Here is a 22,215-nt window from a genome sequence, read left to right as displayed (position 1 = left end):
AAAGTGATAAATAAGGCCATGAAGGTGATTGGCAGGAAAGAGTTCCCTTCTCTGCAGGATATTTTTCAAAACTCTGTGCTCGGTCAGGCCAGACGGATTGTGGGGAACCCCTCTCACCTGTTGTATGGGGAATATGAAATTCTTCCATCGGGCAGGCGCTATCGGGGGCCTAACTTTAACAGTAACAGATACAAATTCTCATTTGTGCCCACTTCTGTTACACTACTGAACAAATCTGCACAACAAAGGCGCACTTAGTCACTTTATTTTCAGTGGTGCAATAACTGCCTGTGCAAAAACTGTGCAATTATGGGCTGGTGCAATAATTATTTGCGAAGTGGGGCTTGTGCAATAACTTGGACACTTTATGGTTGTGCAGTGCACAAATGGATAATGGACATTAATAATGGCACATGTATCTTGAGACTGTTGCCTGACTGTACTGTATGTGTGAGTGTAACTGTGTTTTTAAGCTGCGGGCAGTGAGCCCAAGACAAATTTCCCTTTTGGGACAATAAACTTTATCTTATCTTACTACCTGTGGACTCATCTCCAGATCTTGATAGGCTTGGTCAGGATTACAGGATTACAGAACTGGAGGATTCTGTGAATGATAAGTTTATCATTATGAGGAGAAGACCAAAATCCCTGCTAATGTCACTTCACAATTCTATGCAATACTCATTTTATTTTATTTATCTTTATTTATACAGGGGGACCCAATGAGAGCACTTGGGCTCTCTTTTTCATGGGTGCCCTGTTTAAAATACAACACAAACCGAAAAAACTATCAAAACAAATAAGTCCATAAAAAACATCAATAACAAGTGCAGGTGTGTGTATAAAAGTTTGTTATCAGATTATTATTATTATGATTAATAATAATAATTATTATTATTAATTATTTTTATTATTATTATTATTATTATTATTATTATTATTATTATTATTATTACAACGTGTCCAGTTTTGCTTTTCCTTGGAGCATATTCCATTTTTGTGAAGCAAAACAGCTAAAAGCCCTCTTTCCCATCTCAGTTCTGGTGAGGCTCGTCCTTAGCTTTATGCAGTCATGTGATCTGGTGTAAAATGTTCCGGTATCAATAATTAACAAGCAGGTGAGGTATTCTGGCAGTTTTTGAAGTAATCCCTTATAGATAAACTTAATGCAGTGCTGTTCTCTTCTAACAGACAGTGATGGCCAACCTACTTTTTCATAGAGCGTACAGTGATGAGTTTCAAATCCATCACCTGTAACAAAGCGAAGGGCGGAGTGAAATAGTGGATCCAATGGTTTCAAAGCAGAGGCTGAAGTCTGCACATACACCACATCCCCATAATCCAGTACGGACAGGAAGGTTGCTTGTACTATTTCTTTTCTGTAACTCATTGGGATACAATATTTGTTTCTGTAATAAAATGATAATTTAGATTTTGAGCTATTACATAATTCTGAGATATGTTTTTTAAAGGACAAGTTTTCATCAAGCCAAAACCCAAAATATTTATAAGTGTTGACTCTTTCAATGGATGTACCATTTAGCGTGTAAAGGTTTGTAGCTTGCATGTTACTGAAATGTTTTTTAGAAAAAATCATATACTTAGTTTTACTTGCATTCAAAAACAGCTTAAGATTTATGAGGGAGTTTTGGATTTCTTTAAAATCTTGCTGCAGTTTTAAAAGTGCCTGATCAGCAGAAGGAGCAGTTGCATACAAAACAGCATCATCTGCATATAAATGTATGTGGCTTTCTTTTAAATTGTGACCAATAGAATTAATAAAAATAGTAAAAAGTAGGGGGCCCAAAATTGAGCCTTGGGGCACTCCTTTATTTAAAGTTAAAAATTCTGATTTAAAACCATCGGCTACTACTGCCTGGGTTCTGTTTGAAAGATAATTTTGGAACCAGTTACATGTAGCATTGTCAAATCCAATCTGCTTCAGATGGTTCAGGAGGACTCCATGATCCACTGAATCGAAAGCTTTAGTTAAATCAATAAACAGAGCCACACAATCTTGTTTATCATGAAGGGCTGAGAAAATGTCATTTAAAACTTTTGTGGTTGCTGTGACAGTACTATGCCCTTTTCTGAAACCCGACTGATAAGACTTCAAAATGGAGAAATTATTTAAATAACCTGTAACTTGATTTGAAACTAACTTTTCTAAAACTTTTGCAAGACAAGGTAATTTAGATATTGGCCGGAAATTATTTACATTTTTAGTTGTCCCACCTTTATGTAAAGGCAAAACATGTGCTGTTTTCCATAATTCCGGTATAATTGCCATTTGAATTGACAAATAAAAAATATGTAAAAGAGGTTCAATTAAATATGGGGCAGCTAATAAAAGAAGTTTTGGATCGAGATCGTCAGCTCCCGTGGACTTCTTTGGGTCTATGGAGCGGAGAGCATTTAAGACCTCCATGTAACTGAAAGGTCTTAAAGAAAAAATGTGGTTATCTGTCTGAGGTTCAGATTCAACATAATCAAGATCAGAAGGACCATCATTGTTCAACATCACATGCAGAGATAAAATGTCTATTGAAAGCATCACATATTTCCTCTTTAGAATTTATAATATCGGAATCTAATAAAATATCAGTTGGTAAGGTATAATTGTTAGGTTCAGAGAGGGATCTGATTGTCCTCCAGAACTTAGTTGGATTTCCGTGGCTCTCTATCAATGCAGACATGAAGTAGGATGTTTTTGCCTTTCTAATTGCTGATAGACATTTATTTCTCTTCTGACGAAAACTTGCCCAATCCAACTCAGACCTAGTTGTGTGAGCAGTTTTCCAGGCAGCATTTCTTTCTCTAATTAATTGTGCAGTTTCTGAATTGAACCAGGGATTATTACAATTTTTCATTCTAATTTTTCTTTTAGGCACATGCCGGTTGACAATTTCATTAAATGTATTAATAAAAAAGTTCAAGGCCATATCAGGGTCAAGGAATGCTGATGTTAACCCGATCTCACTGTAATATAGGTCAGAGATGAAGGCCTGCTCATTGAAATGTTTATATGATGACAGAGAAATGTTGATACACAACATTATAGTACTATTTTGTAACCTTATTGAGCTTAAACTCTTCCTCAAAGAGTAAGTCTGTGTCAGAACCAGGACGTCGCAGTGACGTTCTGGGCAGTGACGACAGGTGTGGTGAGATATAAAATACTGGCACCTCTTCCTGATCACCAGGTGAATTTGTTTTGTGCTGCCTCAAAGGACCAATAGAAGCCAGGTAATATTATTCAACCATCTTGTATAGTTAACTTGACTATGTTTTACTTAAATACATGTATATATTTTTAATTGTATATTTTGGTTACCTATCTGGATTTTTAGGTTTATTTATAAGCTTTCTCTTTCATAATTTAATTTGTACAGAGTGTATTCTGCACAATTTTAATGTGTGTTTAAAATAGTATGCGCTATAATATGTAGGCCTACAGCGTATGATATACACAAAATTTAAATTGTTCTAAAATATGAATTTCCCAATACTGCGTTTACACATTCCATTACTGCATAAGCCACATTTCATTATAATGAAACATTATTATATATCCAATGATTTCTGTAATATTAATAAACATTTATCAAACTTGGTCCAGCCGGTGAATTTCACTTAAGTCTGAGAGACAAGTTCTGCACGGCAACAGCGTAGAGCTGTTGTTATCATAAATACAAATAATCCACCAAGAGAAGAGGCTTGAAAAAAATGTACAAATGTATTCATTATTTTTGCATTTATATAATATGTAACAAATATGATGCAAGTGATAAAAAAAAGTATAGATGCAAGAATTTGTTTTGTAGAATTATTCATGGATTTTGTCATAACTCTCTAAGCTATGACCAAAAATACATCAAACAACAGATGCAAATTCAATATATGTTTCTTTAACAAGTAAATAATAAATTACTTTTAAAGGTGTTTGATGAGGTGCCTGGGTGACAGGGCGAATATGTTTTGAAGGATCGAGTAAATATAGGAAATAAATTAATAAATCATGTGGGTGAGAATGTGGGAACAGGGCTGGAAGTGGAGCGAACCATGTTGAACTGATGAAATGCCTTTTGTGGTGAAACACATACAGCTCAGATGCCATCAGGCAGACCAGCTATTTGGGTGTGGGTGTCACTCAGTCAGCTGTTTTAACTTGGGGCGTTGGACTGACATATTAATTAGCCTAATTCAAACTGGTAAGGCGAGTTTATTTGCATAGAACAATTCGTCACAAAGAAATTCAAAGTGCTTTGCAAAATAATACAAACAAATCAAAAATCAAAACATTAACATTAAAAGAGAAGAATTAATTGTCTTGAAATGAAAATATTAATGAAATATAAATGTTGCTGTTCAAGAATATCATGGAAAAAAAAAACAACAAAATAGAAATGAAGACTGCGACCGCCTCCGAGGTCAAGAAGAAAAGAAGGTTTATGTCAAAGGTCACAATAACTTCATAGGCCTTACACAATACGGATACATTACATTAGAAATAGATAAGATGTCTGACTTTTCTACCAATAAAAGTTACATTTCTACTCTTATTATATTATTTTTTTTAATAAAACACAGCTGTGAATTTTCAGTCTACTGAAGGAGAGTCTTCCACAACACCATCTCACACTGAATCATCAAAAATGGAACCAAAGGTAGGCCTGTAGCATTCAAGACCAAACATTTAAGGTTTCTGTTGTTGTTAGTTTCCGCTTTCGGTTTGTGCTCCATCAGGTGTTCAATGACCCTATCCATGGTCAAATGGAGTTCCACCCCATTCTGGTCAAAATCATCGACACACCTCAGTTTCAGAGACTTCGATACCTCAAACAGCTGGGAGGGGCCTATTTCGTTTACCCAGGAGCATCTCACAACCGATTTGAACACTCACTCGGGTATGTACGAAGTGGGACATTGAAAATAGGCCACATGTGTTAAAACATGGCTTTTTTGTCAAACAGAGACTGGAAAAACCAATTGTGTAATTTAAGATTTGTGATATTTACATTTTATAGAGTGGCACATTTAGCAGGAAAACTTGTGCGACATTTAAAAGAAAAACAGCAGGGACTTGGTATTACTGACAGAGACGTACTTTGTGTGGAAATTGCTGGTCTCTGCCATGACCTGGGTGAGTACTTACCACAGGTAAAAAAAAAAACAACAAAAAACAACAAAAAACAATAAAGTAAGCATTCTCTTACTCACATACCTCTACCACAGATAGTGATGTGTGCAATCAATAATTTATGTTTCAGAAAATATTTTAAATAAATATTTTAAATCTGTTAATGTTTTTTTAAGGACATGGGCCATTTTCCCACTTGTTTGATAACATGTTCATACCAAAAACTCAACAAAACAAGGAATGGAAAGTAAGGAACAGATCTGATCAAATAAATGTAATTAAAAATTGTAAGTAATAATCAGTAATATTTCCACGGCAGCATGAGAAAGGGTCAGCTGCCATGTTTGATGCCATTGTGGAACATCTAAAAAAAAAAAAGAAAACCCATTTGACCTGGAGACTGAGTTGAAGAAGCTGAGTGAGGACAGTGATGGTGATGACCTATCCTTTATCAAGGAGATGATTAATGGACCAGATAAAGAGGTAACAAGATCTGGATTTTTGTGCCTGCGTCATATTGATAAACTGTTTCAATTCAAATAGGGACATTACAAAGGCCGCCCTTCAAACAAGTCTTTCCTCTACGAGATAGTCGCAAACAAAAGGACTGGCCTTGATGTGGACAAGTTTGACTATTTTGCCAGGTTTGGTCTATATCAAAACACTTCAGATTTATGTCCTTTATTATTTACATTTGATTCTGTCTGGACAGAGATTGCCATCACCTTGGAATAAAGAATAGCTTTGACCACAATCGCTACATTAAGTTTGCCAGAGTCCTTGAGGTGGACGGTCAATGGCAGATCTGCACAAGAGACAAGGTTTGAGATGTTATCTTAACACAGATGATTATAATTCATCTTCTGAATATGTTGAACATGGTCTAATACTTGTGTTTCTTTGCCGTTTTAAGGAAGTCCCTAATATTTATGAAATGTTTCATACAAGGAGTTCTCTCCACCGAAAGGCCTACCAGCACAAAACCAATAAGGCTGTTGAGCTGATGTAAGTAGTTTATACATAAGTTTATGCAAGTTTTTATATGTGTTGTAACATGATTGAGCACATAAATGACAAAAATATAAACCTCAGGATCAGAGATGCCTTACTTAAAGCAGAGCCAGTGTTAAAGATGTCTAAAGCTATAAAAGACATAGCAGATAAAACCATGGAGGAGTACACCCAGCTCACAGGTTAGTCTTGTGTTTTACCTCTGTCCTAATATTTTCACTTACCTATTGTCATATTGTGTGTGTATATTATCTGTGTTTCAGACTCTATCTTTGAAAAAATACTTTATTCCACTGGAGATGAACTGAAGGAGGCACGAGAAATACTACAAAACATTCTCTCTCGAAAGCTGTACAGATTTCTAGGAGAGACTAAACTGACAGATGGGTTTGCCAAAGAGGTGTGTTTTTATATACAACCACCCCAAAGTGACACACTAAGCTCTATTATCTGACTTATCTGTTTTAGAAGGAAGAAAAACAGATATCTGAAATGGCACCATGCGAAACACAGGACAACCAAAGCCCTCTGACAAAAGTAAATACTGCATTATTTTGTTTGTAATCAGTGCAATGTAATACACCAAGCTTATTATCAGACTTTTTGTTCATGTTTTGGCTCCATGGAAAAAAGGAAGAAAAATGGAAATCTGACCTGGCAGTAGTGACCACTTATAAAGAGCAAAAGCCACTGACAAAAGATGACTTTGAAATCACTGTAAGTAAACAAAATGCTTTAAATGTTTGTATTTTATATATATATATATATATATATATATATATATATATATATATATATATATATATATATATATATATATATATATATATATATATATATATATATATAAATGTGTGTGTGTGGGGGGGGGTGTTTTATATAAAAAATATATACTGCATATCTAAATATTTATATAAAATTGTTTATCAGATCATTAGCTTTGACTTTGGTCAAAAAGATAAAAATCCCATGGATAACCTGTATGTCTATAACAAGTTTGACAATGAGAAGGCATTCAAGATTCCCAGTGAACAGGTCAGCAAAGAAGATGTTTAACCTTTTTTTTTTTTTTTGCACCGTAATTGTGCTCATTTTTAGATAAAAAATTTTTTGTCAGGTTTCTCAGTTTCTTCTGCCAAATAAGTTTTCTGAGAAATGGATCAGAGTCTACTGCACGAGCTTGGACAAAACCACTCAGAGAGTCGCTCAAAAGAGCTTTTACGAGTGGTGCCGCAGGAAGAACTTACACTTTTCTCCGGTAACACTGTTTCAGCTTCTGCTTTTCTTTTCAAATCACAGTTCAACTTACTTACAAACTATTCTTATAATAATATGCATATTCTTTAAACATCTTTCTTTTTAAACGGCCTAAATGATCAAAGAGTCTACCTCAGACGCCGACAGCCAATCCACAACCAAAGGTATTTCACACACAGCTGACACACACCAAAATGTTTACAGAGAGATTAATGTTCTTCATATCTATTTCCATCATTGTGATTGACAACAAAGTGCATTATATTGTGCTCCATTAGGTGTTCAATGACCCTATTCATGGACATATGGAGTTCCACCCCATTCTGGTCAAAATAATAGACACACCTCAGTTTCAGAGACTTCGTTTCATCAAACAGATGGGAGGGGCCTATTTTGTTTACCCAGGAGCATCCCACAACCAATTTGAACACTCACTTGGGTACGTATAATAAAAATTCTTCGTACTGGGACAAATTTTGATGTTATACATTTTTTTCAGTGTGGCACACTTAGCTGGGCAGTTTTTGAAATCTTTACAAAAGAAACTACCACAATCTATTGATGACCAGGACATACTTTGCGTGCAAATTGCGAGTCTTTGCTACGACCTTGGTGAGAAAGCCAGATCTATTACTCTGTTCAGTGCTTAAACAATGATGATGCATTTAGCTGGCAATTTCATCTATATTTGCAGGACATGGGCCTTTTTCTGATGTGTTTGATAGAATCGTTCAAAATGTATGGCCAAAACTTAAATGGGAGGTAAGTCAGAAATAGTAACTTTGGTGTGTCCCAGATCAAAATTTATATTTATCCATTTCACATATTAATATACAGCAATACAAAATGCATTTACTGTAAAAGCAACAAATCTAAATCAAAGTTAAGTGCTTACAATCACACTGTCCCTGATCCCAGTCCCTGATGCCACTCTCCATGTTTAAACGCAAACAGATCAATTCTCCTTAGAGCCTTAAAGTAACAAACCTGAGTGTAAAAATTATATATTTACATATTTAAATGTCATACATGGTCTTAATGGCTAAGGCTTAACAATCAATGATGATGGTTGAATACACAATGTCTAAATACACTCAATATAAACACTATAATGTAGGATGTCAAAAGCTTCTCATCCAACAAAGAAAGAACTGTAAATATATACTATTTTTTGAAAAACAATTCTGCTACAGAGGAAAACAGTGTCTGCTGAACTTTTCAAAGAAATTGGAAAAAGCTTGTCTTTGGAGGAGCTGTCATATGATAACAGGCTTTTCATTGAAGAAATTATCCAAGAAAAGGTGATGTGGAATAACTGAGCCATGGTATTCATTCTGTAAACCACATACTGATGATGTGTTGCCTCCAGGAGACACCAAAAGGCCGCCCAAAGGAGAAGCACTTCCTCTATGATGTAGTGAGCAACAAAAGAAATGCCGGTGTCGGTGTGAAGCTCTTTGACTCAGTGGCCAGGTGAGGTTTGTCACAGGATCCTGCTCTGTGATGGTTTTCTGAACCAAACTTTTCAGTACAACATCAAGAGCTAATGTTGCAGATACAGCAATAAAACATGTTTTATTTGCCTTCAAAATCACAATAAAAACAGACAACCACAAACAAAACTTAAAGGTTTCCTATTTTCAACACCACTCTTTATCACAATATACACAGTGACTGGCAACCTCTAAAACCTACATCCATCTATAAAGAGATTTAAATGTAACAACATAGCTTCCTGAGGAGTTTCAAAATTTGTTGTTCCTTAGAATCTAAAAAGTTATAAATAAAAAAGTGTAATCAGGTTCATGAAAACATAGTGTATATAATCCCATAATGATCTTTTTTTTTACTATTTATATTTTGTTTATTGGACAATAAAAAAAATACTGAAACCTTTTATGTACCATGTCTTATGTGAAATACCTGGCCAAAAAAGCACCAAAATGAGAAAAATAAAGGTCTGTGTATGAAATTGTATCCCAGAGCTGCATCCCAAAGCTGTGCTTTGTTTTTGTTTTACATTTTATGTCAGCTGTATAGTAATAAATAACATTTTAATATTTACATGAATGTGTGCAGGGATTGCTATTACCTGGGCCTACAGACTAATTTTGACCATCAGAGATTCATCAAGTTTGCCAAAGTGCTCCAAGTTGAAGGCAAGAATCAAATCTGCATCAGAGACAAGGTGAGGAAACTCCAACAGTGTTTCTCAGTATAATAGAGGACACCGATTATGTTGACTCTGCATAGTCCAGTTTTCCTCCTGTCTAAAAATCAAATCAATACAAATCATATTTATTTACTTCTTGTATTATTAAAACCATATAGAAGTCAATAATGCAGCTACCATCATCTCATTATTTTATTTTTCCTGCACAACAGTTGATGAGTACCATGTATGACTTGTTTCACACCATTGCCGCTCTTGAGACCAAAGCCTACAAACACAACGTGACCATGAAGATTGAGCTAATGCAAGTATTCACCTTTGTTTAGTGTTTTAGCATTAACTTACCGCTGTTTATCAACTATTTCTACAGTTTGGTGTTTATTATAGTGGTAAGTATGTTTTTACTAAAAGGACTTTTATAGCAAACCTTCTCCTCAGTCACAGTGTTTCACACATTCACCTGTCTTGAGGTGAATGTGTGAAAACATGGTTTCTGATCCTAATGTCTATGCAGCACTGCTCAACATCTTCAATTATGTAAAGATGTAGTGTTTTACCCGTGGGCCCAAAAAAGAATGCTAACTAGAATGCTCCTAATGCCTCCAGTGGGATTATGATCAGGGCTGGGATACAGTTAATTGTGTTCGGCCCTCCTCCTCGCCTGGCGCTCATCCTCCTCGCCCGGCTCTCCTCCTCCTCGCCTGGTCTTCCTCCTCTTCGCCTGGCCCTCCTCCGCCCCCCTCCGTCCTCCTCGCCTGGCCGATTTTTCTTGTTTTGTCTGATTTTTCCTGTTGTTTTGTTTTTGTGTGTAGGCAGCACGGTGGCTGAGTGGCAACACTCATGCCTCACAGCAAGAAGGTTTGGTCCGATCCCCGGGTCGCCCAGGCCTTTCTGTGTGGAGTTTTGCATGTTTCTCCCCGTGTCTGGATGGGTTATCTCCGGGTACTCCGGTTTCCCCCATCAACCAAAACATGAACGCCCTTCGAGACAACTGTTGTTGTGATTTTGGGCGTTACAAAAATAAATTAATTGAACTGAATTGTTACTCTCCAGGATGGCAGATGTTATTAAGAAGCAAATGCGTCATAAGAAAGAGCAACCAACAACATCAGCAACACCAGAAGACGCCAAGAAAAAGGTTCTAGAGATTTTCCTCCAGCTGACAGGTTTGATTGAAGCTTCATCTTAACCCTAATAATTGGGGTTTCATTTGGGCTAAAATGATGTCTATTGACTTCAAGTCATTGTGGATATACCATATATTTTTGATGCACATCTTTTCTGCTTATTAAACGTGCCAGTACACAACAATAATAACACAACAGAGTGTATACACACATTTAATAGTCAGGAGTGCAAAGTATATCTCCAACGACTTGAAGACAACAGACTTAATTTTGGCAAAAATGGAACCCATACATAATTATTTGTTTTGCCTGTACCTTTGCATCCCTCTTGTATTGTTGCAGACTGCCTTTTTGGAGAAAGATTAGCAGAAGAACCTACGGCAAAAGACATTGTGAACAGAATCCATGACCGGGATCTATACACATATGTGACAAAGGTTGAGTCAGAAGGAGCTGAGCCTGAGAAGGTTAGTATTGCACTTTTCTCTATTTGTATTTACTTTTTTTGCAGAAATTATCAGTTAATGTTTTGATTGAAGAACGATGAACGAAGGATTGATGAACTAGCTAAAGAACTCAACACTGAACCCGACAACATTGCCACTTTTGTAAGTCACTTTATTTTTTGTTTATGGTCAAGAATCTATTTAATGACCATACATGTTTATCTCCCAAAAAAGGAAAGCTCCTCAAACTTTGGCAACCAAGACCCCATTTGTGGCATGAATTTTTTTGATAAAAAAGGAACAATTCTCACTCCAGAGCAGACTGAGGAAAAGGTACAAACAAGTGAAAGGCTTATATGTTGGCCTCTGTGTTATTTTAGAGTGTTTTTGTGTCTATAATAATTTTGTTTTTGTCGTAGAAGAAAGAGATGCATATCCCACACATTGACCGCAGACAATGGACATATGTCTTTTTGAAAAATAAGAATGACTGTGACCTGGAAGCCGCTAAACAGGTAACACCAGTGAGCTCATAGTTTTTCAGCTATAATTCCTAATGAATGTTGTTCCTGAACAGACCGTGAAGACGATTTTAACACAGGGCAGAATGGACGACAACAGACCAGCTGCATAATACATTTATGAATTGTTTAAAATAATGATTTAAATGGTGGTGGTGTTTTTGTGAAAAATTATTTATCTTTTCAAATCTGCTAGGTTGGATTGTATAAACATAAGATTCTATAGCCTTTACCTGTTTGTAGTGGGGCCAACATGTGATTGCTTAATGGCAGGCGTATATATATGTTGGATCAATTAAAATATATTACATATGTATGTGATTTAGACTTACTACTAGTGTACTAGCCTACATCCATGTTTTATGTCAATTCAGTTTGTTAAATCAAAGGTCAAGGAACTAGAATGGACTGTTCCCTCATAACTGAGCAGGAATGAAAGGGAATGGGTAGGTTATGTGATGAAGTGTGAAATGATATTAAGTCATCATTAGTTATTGGGGGATGAATTGTTTTCTAAGTGAGGGTGTAGTGGTTGTAATTGTAATTGTGTAATTGTTCCCCCTCAAATTAATATGTAAGACAAAAATAAAGATCAAAGATGCAACTGTTTGTCTGTTTTCAATAAACATTATTATTATTATTATTATTATTATTATTATTATTATTAGCATTAGCATTATTAGCATTATTGTTGTTATTATTAGCATTAGCATTCACAGAAGTAGTGGTAGTAGTGGCAGCAGTGGTAGTATTAGTAGTAGCAGTTGCATTAGTTATTGTCAGTTTAAAATCAAATGCCAAGTCTTGAGTGTAATATATTTTTAGATGTGTACTTTACATCAGAGAAAGAAAATCTGAGAAGTATTACACACAGAAGTTGGTATTCCTTTTCAAACACAAGCTGGTTCCAAGTCACATTTAGGGGTGTTATTTGCAAAGTGGGACACCTATGATTGGTAAAGTAGGACACCACAGACAGACACTGAAGTTAGTCTGATGTTAAAAGGTGTTTGCATTAAACAGCAGTCTGCTTTATATGTTTATAAAGTTCACAGTACAGTACAGCACCGGTGTTGAAAAATCAGGATACTGCATCTACATCCCACATTATCCTCAATACTAATCTATAATCTATAATCATCTATCTAACACACACACACACACACACACACAAAACCAGGATACTCAAAAATCTGATACTCAAACCGGGATACTCAAGCACATTCAATGCACTTGGTGAAAAAAATTAAAGTAAATGCTTAAATTATTATTTGGGGAAAGGCTTTGAATTAAATGTATCATCTGAACCACAAAAGCGCCCTCTAGAGCCAAGGCAGGAAAAGGAACATGATGCTGGAGTCTGCAGCTTAAAAGGCATTCAACCATGATAAAGTGATTTTTGCATCCATCTGATCTTTATTTTACACATCTGCACCTTGACTTATGGGTTATATGCTGGACTGTGGGAGTTGTACACCAATCAGTAGAAACAACCTAACTAGTAGTGCATATTGACATTGCTTCCTTTGGCAAGACACCATATCCTAGAAAGCCACACTTTTGTCAGTCTGCCCCACAGCAGCTGTTATGTGAGGATCTTATGACCCAACAAGTGCTCTGAGGAAGGAAGGAATAATGCAGTAGAAGGCTCTCAGTGTTTTATCAGTCAATGTTTTGTTATTTGTTATTGATGAATTGGTGAATCTTTATAATTATTTATGGTATATGCCTGAAGAAACTACAACAAGTTAAATTACACCAAATATACACTGTCCCACTTAAGCAATATTGCATCATCCCACTTTCTCAATAGTGCACTGTCCCACTTTACCAATGCACTATTGGTAAAGTGGGACAGTGACAGAACTGTGGGACAGTGACAGAACCACGAACTGTCATTTCTGTAAGTCAACAACATTGTCATTTCTGTAAGTCACTTTATTTTACGTTTTTTTTTAATGTTGTCAGGATTCGAGTTAATGACGATACATGTCTATTTCCCAAATGAGGAAAGCTCCTTAAACTTTGGCAACCAAGAGCCCATTTGTGGCATGAATTTCTCTGTTAAACGCGGACACATAATCACTCGAAGGCAGATTGAGAAAAAGTTACCAGGGACAAAACTGTTTATAATAAAATTGCCAAAAGTAATTTATGTTGTTTAAATGTTGTAATAATAAATATAACCTAGTAATTTAATATTTTGTAGAAATTCAGTTATCTATTAGTATCTTAACATTTAGCCCAAAAAGTTATGATGCCATGCTCTGATAGGCCAAGTGTGCCGCAGCTCGTGCACTCAGAGCTGGGAGGAGTGCTGGGAGGCCATGGAGCACACCTCAGTCTCCCCAGTCAGGTCTATTCCAGGGTGCTGCAGAGGAGAATCTGACTGATAGTCGAGCCTTGGATTCAGGAGGAGCAGTGTGTTTTGTTTTTTTGTTTTTTTTTCCCCCAATCGCAGAACACAGCTCCATACTCTTCATCGGGTGCTCGAGGGTTCATGGTAGTTTGCCCAATCAGTCCACGTGTGTTTTGTGGATCTGGAAAGGGCGTTCGTCCGTGTTCCTGATGGTGTCCTATGGGGGTGCTCTGGGAATCCGGGGTCTGGGGCCCTTTGCTAAGGGCTCTCCGGTCCCTGTATGACCGGAGCAGGAGCTATATTTGCATTGCTGGCAGTAAGTCTGCTCTTTGTCACCGGTTCTGTTCATTGGTTTTATGGACAGAATTTCTAGGTGTAGTTAGTAGCCGTTTAATTATTATTATTATTTTTATTTATTGTCACTGTTGAGCTCCATTGAAACAGTGGATATCTTGAAACCTGCCTAGATTGTTATTATTATTATTATTATTATTATTATTATTATTATTATTATTAAACTAGGGACAAATCTTTTTTTTTTTTTTTTTTTTTGCTAGTGACCGGAAGTTCCTCTAAGCGTGACGCACGAGGGCGGGGCGCGGAAACAAAACCCGGGTTTTTTTCAGCGCCTGTGTCTCTGTACGATCGTAGTCACCCGGCGAGCTGAGGCAGTCAACGTGAACCACTTTGCAGGCGCTTTGTGTGCTAGGTTTTAGCTGACCATGGCGAACAGAAAGCGACCTTTAGAAATGACGGCTAACGACAGCTTACACACTCCGGAAAAGAAAGTATCAGTGGCTCAAGTGATCAGCTCAGACTACATGCACTGGGAAGTAGAGGAAACGTGCCAGTATCTTCGAAATGAAGGGCTCATCGAGTGGCAAGATATTTTTAGAGGTAATTTGTTGCACACTCTGTTATAATCTTATACTGTTACGATTCGCCAGAGCTAAAATATGTAGGATAGCTAGCCTGGCTAACAACAAACATTGTTTCTACAGCGCAAAAAGTCACTGGTGTTGGTCTAAGATACATTAAAGATGATGATTTGGAGAAGATGGGAGTAAAGTAAGTGTTTTGTAAATGTGTCTATTTAGATTTTGAGTTTATATGTTCAAAGTCTTCCATTTGTGGTGGTTTATGCCCTGTATGTGCTGCAGATGCCACGGCGATCGCCTCAGGATCCTTCACAGCTTGAGGAAACTTTGGCAAATAGAAGCTGAACCAAATAAGGTAACAGTAAACTATTTTGACAAACTGCTAAAGGCATAATTGTGTTTTATGAATGCCATCGTAAATATGTTGTCTACATCTCAAATGAATAACCGTGCCCACGGTTCTGGTTTCCTTCAGGTCTTCAACGATCCCATTCATGGCCACGTGGAGTTGCATCCACTTCTGATCAAAATTATAGACACACCCCAATTTCAGAGACTAAGACACATCAAGCAGCTTGGAGGGACTTACTTTGTTTTTCCTGGTGCATCTCATAATAGATTTGAGCACAGCATTGGGTAGGTAAAATAGTCTATTCCACTGTCAACATTTTTTTATTTACTGTACAAAGACAGAATGGTTCCACATAAAATTTGAAACTGTGGGTTTTTACACATATTTATGAAGAGAATACAAACTCTCATTCACCATTTCAAAATTGGAATACCGGGTTACAATTAATAGTTGAGATTAATAAAACCTTTTTTGGTCTTGGAAACCAATTATTTGTCTCTGCATAAAAACTGCACATTTTTGTCTTGAAATAACTGATTTGTCTTTGTTTCCCTTATGTACTGTTCATTGTTAATGAATAGAATATTGGGGGAATTAAGCAACCACTACACGAGACTAGACATAGACGGTCAATTTAAGGCATACATTCTCCTATCTACATTCATCTTTAAACCACAAACCGCTTTTTTCAAGACAGTGAGGTGTGGATTTTAAGCAGTGTTAGTAGTTTCTCTTTTATTGGCCTATACAGAGTGGGATACTTGGCTGGTCGTCTTGTTCAAGCACTGAATGAGAAGCAGCCTGAACTCCTAATTTCTCGCAGAGATATTTTGTGTGTCCAGATTGCAGGGCTTTGCCATGACCTTGGTGAGTAATTTTCATACAAAAAAAAATTCTTTCAACAATTTTATTCATCTGTAATGTTTGGCCAACTGGCCACTGATGTATAAACATGACGTGTCATAAGAAATGATGATGTCTCACGTAAAAACATTATGATGTCTCAGGGCATGGACCTTTTTCTCACATGTTCGATGGAATTTTTATTCCCAAAGCTCGTCCACAAATAACATGGAAGGTAAGAAGCTAACAGATAAACGTGCCATTCCTTGTACATGCATTTGGGCTACAAGAATGATAATTGGCTGGGTACAGTTAACTGGTGCCACGGCTGTATATCAAGAACAAATTTTAGTTCCCAAAATATTTGGCTCCTGCAGACGTTCCCCAGGCACTGAAGCAATCCGCAGAAGGCTTAAAAAAATGGATAAAATGAACAAAATTGGAACAAAATGTAGGAAATATGGGAATGTTATAAAATGTTTTTTAATGTGATCTGAAAGGGCTAGTCAAATGCCAAATACGTAAATACCATGTATAAAGTTAATGTAGACTTAATTGTGTGAAGGACCATTTTTGCTATCAGTAGTTGTTGTATTGTTGTAATTGCATAATTAAAAGGTACTGAATGATTGTGACATTGTCTGCTCACTGTGTACACTGATAAGGGTTGTTGATAAGAGCTGGTTGACTTACTGTTATTATGTAAGGCATGGGCCCAGACCTGCTGCCGGTCAAACGTGAGCGATAAAACATGCTTGTATTTAAACAGATATGCCCATTCTTTACATTTTGTCATGCATACTGTATTCTGTGGCAGCATGAGACTGCATCCCTCGCCATGTTTGACTATCTGGTGGATGAAAATGGTCTGAGACCAGTCATGGAACAACATGGACTTGTCCTCCCTGACGATCTGGACTTTATCAAGGAGCAGATTGCCGGACCTCTGCAAAATGCTGCTGATCAAAATGCTGAGGTAAAGACTGACCATCATTACTTAACTTCATTCTTCATTTCACAGTCAAAGGTGTTACAGGACGGTTTGTCTGTAGTTGTGTAGTTCGAAAGGTGTTGCTCTAGTATATGTTCTGATTTAAAAGCACATTACATGTACTGTATTTTCCGGACTTTAAGTGACACTTTTTTCCATAGTTTGGCCGTGTGTGCGACTTATAGTCAAATGTAATTTATATGTGAAATGTTTTTTTCTTCATTATTATGCATTTTTTGGCTGATGCAACTTATTCTCCAGAAAATACAGTATGTGAAGTGAATGGCTTGTCGAAGCCCCTCAAAGCGCTACACTGTAGTCATTATTCATTTACTCCATAGTTGGTGGTGGTTAGCTACTTCTCTAGTCACAGTTACCCTCGGGTAGACAGATGGAAAAGAGGCTGACAGTCTGCACCATCGGCCCCTCCAGCCACCACCAATCATTCATACACTTACCACATTCATACTGGATCACACTTTATTCTGTTTAATTCCTGTATACTTTTCAATTTTGATTTATGTAGGACAAGGATAGGATATAGGATGGAAAAAATGGTAATTAGAGAAAGAAATCTGAAATTAAATATTTAAAATTGTCATTTCAAACTTTTTTAATAGTTTAATGTTTTTATGCAGCAAAATTGTGTGGGTTTTTAGAGTAATCTTATATGCATCTTCATACTAAAATAGGGTAAATTGATTAAACAAGTTTAATTTGTTTCTCCTTTTATATTAAACCTGATCTGTACAAAGCATGTTCCACAGTCACATCACTTCTTTTCCCTCTAATATGGAAGCCTGGGTTACCATTGCCATGGTGAATGCTCTTTTCTGGGATCCATTGATGGAGTCTTGTGTGTTCTGCTAAAATCAAGGTTTACTCTGTTTTCTAACTTTGCTTGGAACCTGTTTAGTGAAATTGAAAACTTTAAGAGTTAATTTGGAGAGTCAGACAATTCAAACCCACGGTTAATTGAACTTCCTTTGTGAGTAAAGTAAAGGCGTTCAAAGGAAATATAGCTTTACTGATAAGAATTCTAATTAAAGTCGATCATCCAATGAGAGAACAGAATTAACAGAAAATCTCGCATGAATCTCTCATTTGGGTTGCCAGTTTCAATGCTGAAATCCAGTTGGTTAAACCCCTGAAGGACTACCTCTGATCTGAATAAGACGTTGTGATTATAGTACCTTACATAGTACAAGAAGAATGCAGCCTATATAAAGTTATTTTTTAAAGCTTCCTCTAATTTTACAGTGGCCCTATAAAGGTCGAACACAAGACAAATCCTTCCTGTATGAAATCGTGGCCAACAAGAGAAATGGCATTGATGTGGATAAGTGGGACTACTTTGCCAGGTGAGAAAACTGTTTAATAATGTTATGGTTTTTGTAGTGCTTGTTTTTCTGCATAATTTAACTTCTTTATTTGTTGTCTTCATAGGGACTGCTACCATTTGGGGATTCAAAACAATTTTGACTATCGCCGTTTCCTTAAGTTTGCCCGGGTGTGTGAAGTAGATGGACAAAAGAACATTTGTACTAGAGACAAGGTACAGGTCCTTCTTTTCACTTTCATTAAAGCCAGTAGACCTCTAGCACCACTGAGATTCTTAAGAACCTTTTTCTCACCATAATTGGGAAGCTGAAACTCATTATTTACATTTTTGTTATAATGCAAACCAAGTGATATTTCCTGTTGCCTTTTAATGTATCTAAAAGTTGAGTTTTTTGGGGTTTTTTTTGTGTGATCAACCTTTTATTTTGATTATTCTAGCTACTACTTGCTCACTTTGTCCTTTCTTACCGTAAATAGGAAGTGGGGAATCTGTATGACATGTTTCACACCAGAAATTGCCTCCACAGACGAGCCTACCAACACAAAGTTGGGAACATCATTGAAACTATGTGAGTCTTACCTTTTTATTGCAAATTTTGTTAAATGGTGCTAACTAACTGTTTTTATCTGGTAGGATCACAGAGGCATTTTTAAAAGCAGACAAACATATCCAGATTGAAGGCTCAGGGGGGCGGATGTTCACTTTATCCACAGCCATAGACGACATGGAGGCTTATACCAAACTTACAGGTCTGTATGGCTGCATGTTTTTAAAATGTAGTAACTCAACAACAGTATGGTTGCCTTTTTAAAGCAATACAGGCGATTAAAGAGATTACCATTAGAACTAAAGATGTTTTTGTTGGTATAGCAAGCACAGAATGTCTTAACAACTTATTCATGAAGATATCTGGATATGGAGGCAAGGCGTGCAATGTTAAGAATATGTTTTGATGACTTGTCCATGCATATCTACACAAAAACACAGCAGATTCAAAATGTTGTTTTAGCAAATTTAAAATTTTAAGAACTAAACAATGAAACGTGTTTAGAAATGTTTCTCCACTTGCAAGACCTGATCTGCAAGAAGTCCTGCTTGATCGTTAATATGGCATCTGTACTACGGACATACCAGTTTGACAACCATTGACTTACTGGAAATTAGTTTTCAGTGATATAACATGTATAGATTTAAATGGTATTATGGAATAGCTGCTGTATTTGCAAACCGCACCAACTGAACACACTTCTTGGGGTGCAAATTAGAGGGTCACTTCTGAATGTAGATGACTTATGTGGGGTAGAAGTGTTGCACAGATTGACTTAAAACTAAATATTTGCATGTTGGGGTTTTTTTCTATCTGTTAATTTTATAGACCACGTGTTTGAACAAATTCTCAACTCCTCGGCCAAAGAACTTGCTGATGCCAGACAGATTCTACGTAACATTGTTTATCGACGTCTTTACAAGTGTCTGGGTCAGACTCAACCAGAAAAACCCATTACTGTTACTAGGGTAAGCAACTATTTTAGTATTTTAAATATGTTGCAAAATCTGGAGGAAATTTTGTTAAGTTTTATTTTCAATATTGATCAATGACAGGGTTATGTAATTATTTTCTCTTCATCGTGACATTTATTAGTGAAAATGTATGAATGTTTGACTCAGTGGCATTTTTAGGAACTAATTCACAGTTGGGAAGAAGATTTGGCTCAGTCTGTTCCTCAGGGCTCCCACGATGCCGAGCTTCAACCTGAGGACTTTGTGGTCAATGCAAGTATCAAATGATCTTCCATCAAATATATAGTGTAGATTAAGGCATTTGTTTCAGTCCAGATGATCAGAATTCAGTTGTGGAATATATTTTTCTAATTGATGGTTCAGGTTATCCACATGGATTATGGGATGAAGGAGAAGAATCCAATAAATAATGTTCGGTTCTATTGCAAAAATGACCTTACTACAGCCATCCAAATACGCAAAAACCAGGTCAGACCAAGTATCTATTACCTTTTTGGACATATTTAAGTGCCCTTGTTTTAAAACATGTTTGCCTCTTGAGAGGTGTCGAAACTTCTCCCAGAGCGTTTTGCTGAACAGTTGATTAGAGTTTACTACAAAAAGACTGATGAAAAGAGTGTGGAGGCAGCTAAGAAGCACTTTGTTCAATGGTGCATGGACAAGAACTTCTCCAAACCCCAGGTAACACATCAGAGATTTAGTGAATATATTGCAATAATCTACATGTGTCTAGTTTTTTGGGGTTTTTTTACTGAAAAGAAAATAAGGTTTTGTAAGTGTCCATGTGTCATTCTCAGTTTGCCAAGATTTTTTTTTGCAGTTAATATGGAAACGCTGTGGCTGTATTCATATTGGATCATCTCTAAATTTTAGTGTGCCCATTTGTTTAGCTAAATGTGCTCATTGTGGAGTGGACAGGGGAGGGGTTGCAATAAAGTGTTTTTTTCAGTCACGTTTCCACCAATTGAATACTACATTAGTGAAATATTTGTTTGCTTTTTTTTTTTTTTTACACTTAGGATGGGGACATAATTGCACCTGAGCTCACTCCACTGAAGGCCAGCTGGTTGAACAACAGTGAAGGAGAGGAGTGTGTGGAGAGCAACACAAGCTACAGCCATCTCAATGGAACAGCCAAAGTTAGGCTTTTCAAGTAAAAAGACTTAAGTTACAGATCCCAATATATATATTATGTATAAAAAACGTTTTTATAAAAGATGGGACATTTTACAGATTGTTGGTCATTTATTTTAATTTATATATTAAGTTTTATTTCCAGATCAGTTTTTGGCTTTGTTTTTATTTTAAGTTCTGTATATTCAATAACGTGATTATGGTTTTCAATGCAATACTTAAATCAGGTCAGTGTATAGAAAACTTTGAGAGAGCTACAGTATTAAGGCAGTTACCGACTTTTACTTTGGTGCTTTTGGACTTTGTATTTAAGTTTTATTTGAGGTCTTTGGGATGGTCCATTTATTTATTTCAAAAAAGTTTGTATTTTAAACTGTATTTCATACTATATGGCCATTTAGGAGATGTTTTCTTGCATCTACATATTTTGAAAATACAGCATTTATTCTCGTATTTGTGTGTCTTTGTACTTAATGGGTTCCACCGCACGGGGGCGCCATAGGCCTAATTGAACCATTGTGTCTATATTAAAGGTTGCACGAAATAATGGAACATATCACAGTATTGAAACAAGGATAAGCATTTTTACGAAATCAATCTTTGAAGACACAAATAAAGCTTTTGACTGAAATGACGCAATTTTGACATGTGAGAACACGTGCCACCACCAGGCGGCGCCATACACGTGTTTGTTCAGTCAACCGACCAGATTAAAAAAAAAAAAAAGCTTCTCTTCAATTTAGATTCTTTTTTTTTTCTTTTCATAGCTCTGTAATTTTACACACAGCACAAGCATGATTCCTATATTACTGGGCTCTATTAGAAATCAAATGCACCTTTGACTTAGTACTTCGTTTATTAACACTAAACTCGCTGCAAAACGTTGATATTCAGATCAGTCAGTTTTCATAACAGTATCTTATAAATGACCAATTGCCATTCATAAAGGATGTGTACAAAATGGCCTTTGTGATCTGAGGGTGCATACTAACTGGATCATTGAACACGGCACTCGCACACTGCAGCAGGACCAAGGCCAACTGCCTGCTTGTATTTTTATAATCTTCATCCTCCCTGACCTGTTGCTCCCCTCCTGGCGCCAGTGGTCTCAGCCCTCCCC

The 22,215-nt window shown here is 36.5% G+C and overlaps 1 protein-coding gene and 1 pseudogene across 1 annotated transcript; both read left to right on the top strand.

The window, feature by feature from the left end:
* Positions 1–4,655: 4,655 nt before the first annotated feature.
* LOC117373018 (deoxynucleoside triphosphate triphosphohydrolase SAMHD1-like) lies at positions 4,656–9,944 on the top strand (annotated as a pseudogene).
* A 4,675-nt stretch (positions 9,945–14,619) lies between these two features.
* samhd1 (SAM domain and HD domain 1) lies at positions 14,620–21,547 on the top strand. The gene is made up of 16 exons (XM_033969886.2): positions 14,620–14,931; positions 15,036–15,102; positions 15,195–15,267; positions 15,388–15,548; positions 16,016–16,131; positions 16,272–16,342; positions 16,925–17,083; positions 18,359–18,459; positions 18,545–18,653; positions 18,917–19,008; positions 19,074–19,189; positions 19,816–19,955; positions 20,121–20,213; positions 20,325–20,429; positions 20,505–20,642; positions 20,981–21,547. Exons 1-16 carry the CDS (start codon positions 14,757–14,759, stop codon positions 21,116–21,118), a joined length of 1,854 nt encoding a protein of 617 aa, XP_033825777.1. The 5' UTR covers positions 14,620–14,756; the 3' UTR covers positions 21,119–21,547.
* The last annotated feature ends 668 nt before the right edge of the window (positions 21,548–22,215 follow it).

Source organism: Periophthalmus magnuspinnatus, chromosome 7 (assembly GCF_009829125.3).
Source record: "Periophthalmus magnuspinnatus isolate fPerMag1 chromosome 7, fPerMag1.2.pri, whole genome shotgun sequence".
In the NCBI taxonomy this organism is placed as follows: domain Eukaryota; kingdom Metazoa; phylum Chordata; class Actinopteri; order Gobiiformes; family Gobiidae; genus Periophthalmus; species Periophthalmus magnuspinnatus.
Note: the sequence above shows the minus strand (reverse complement) of the source record. Positions and strands in the feature narration are given on the sequence as shown.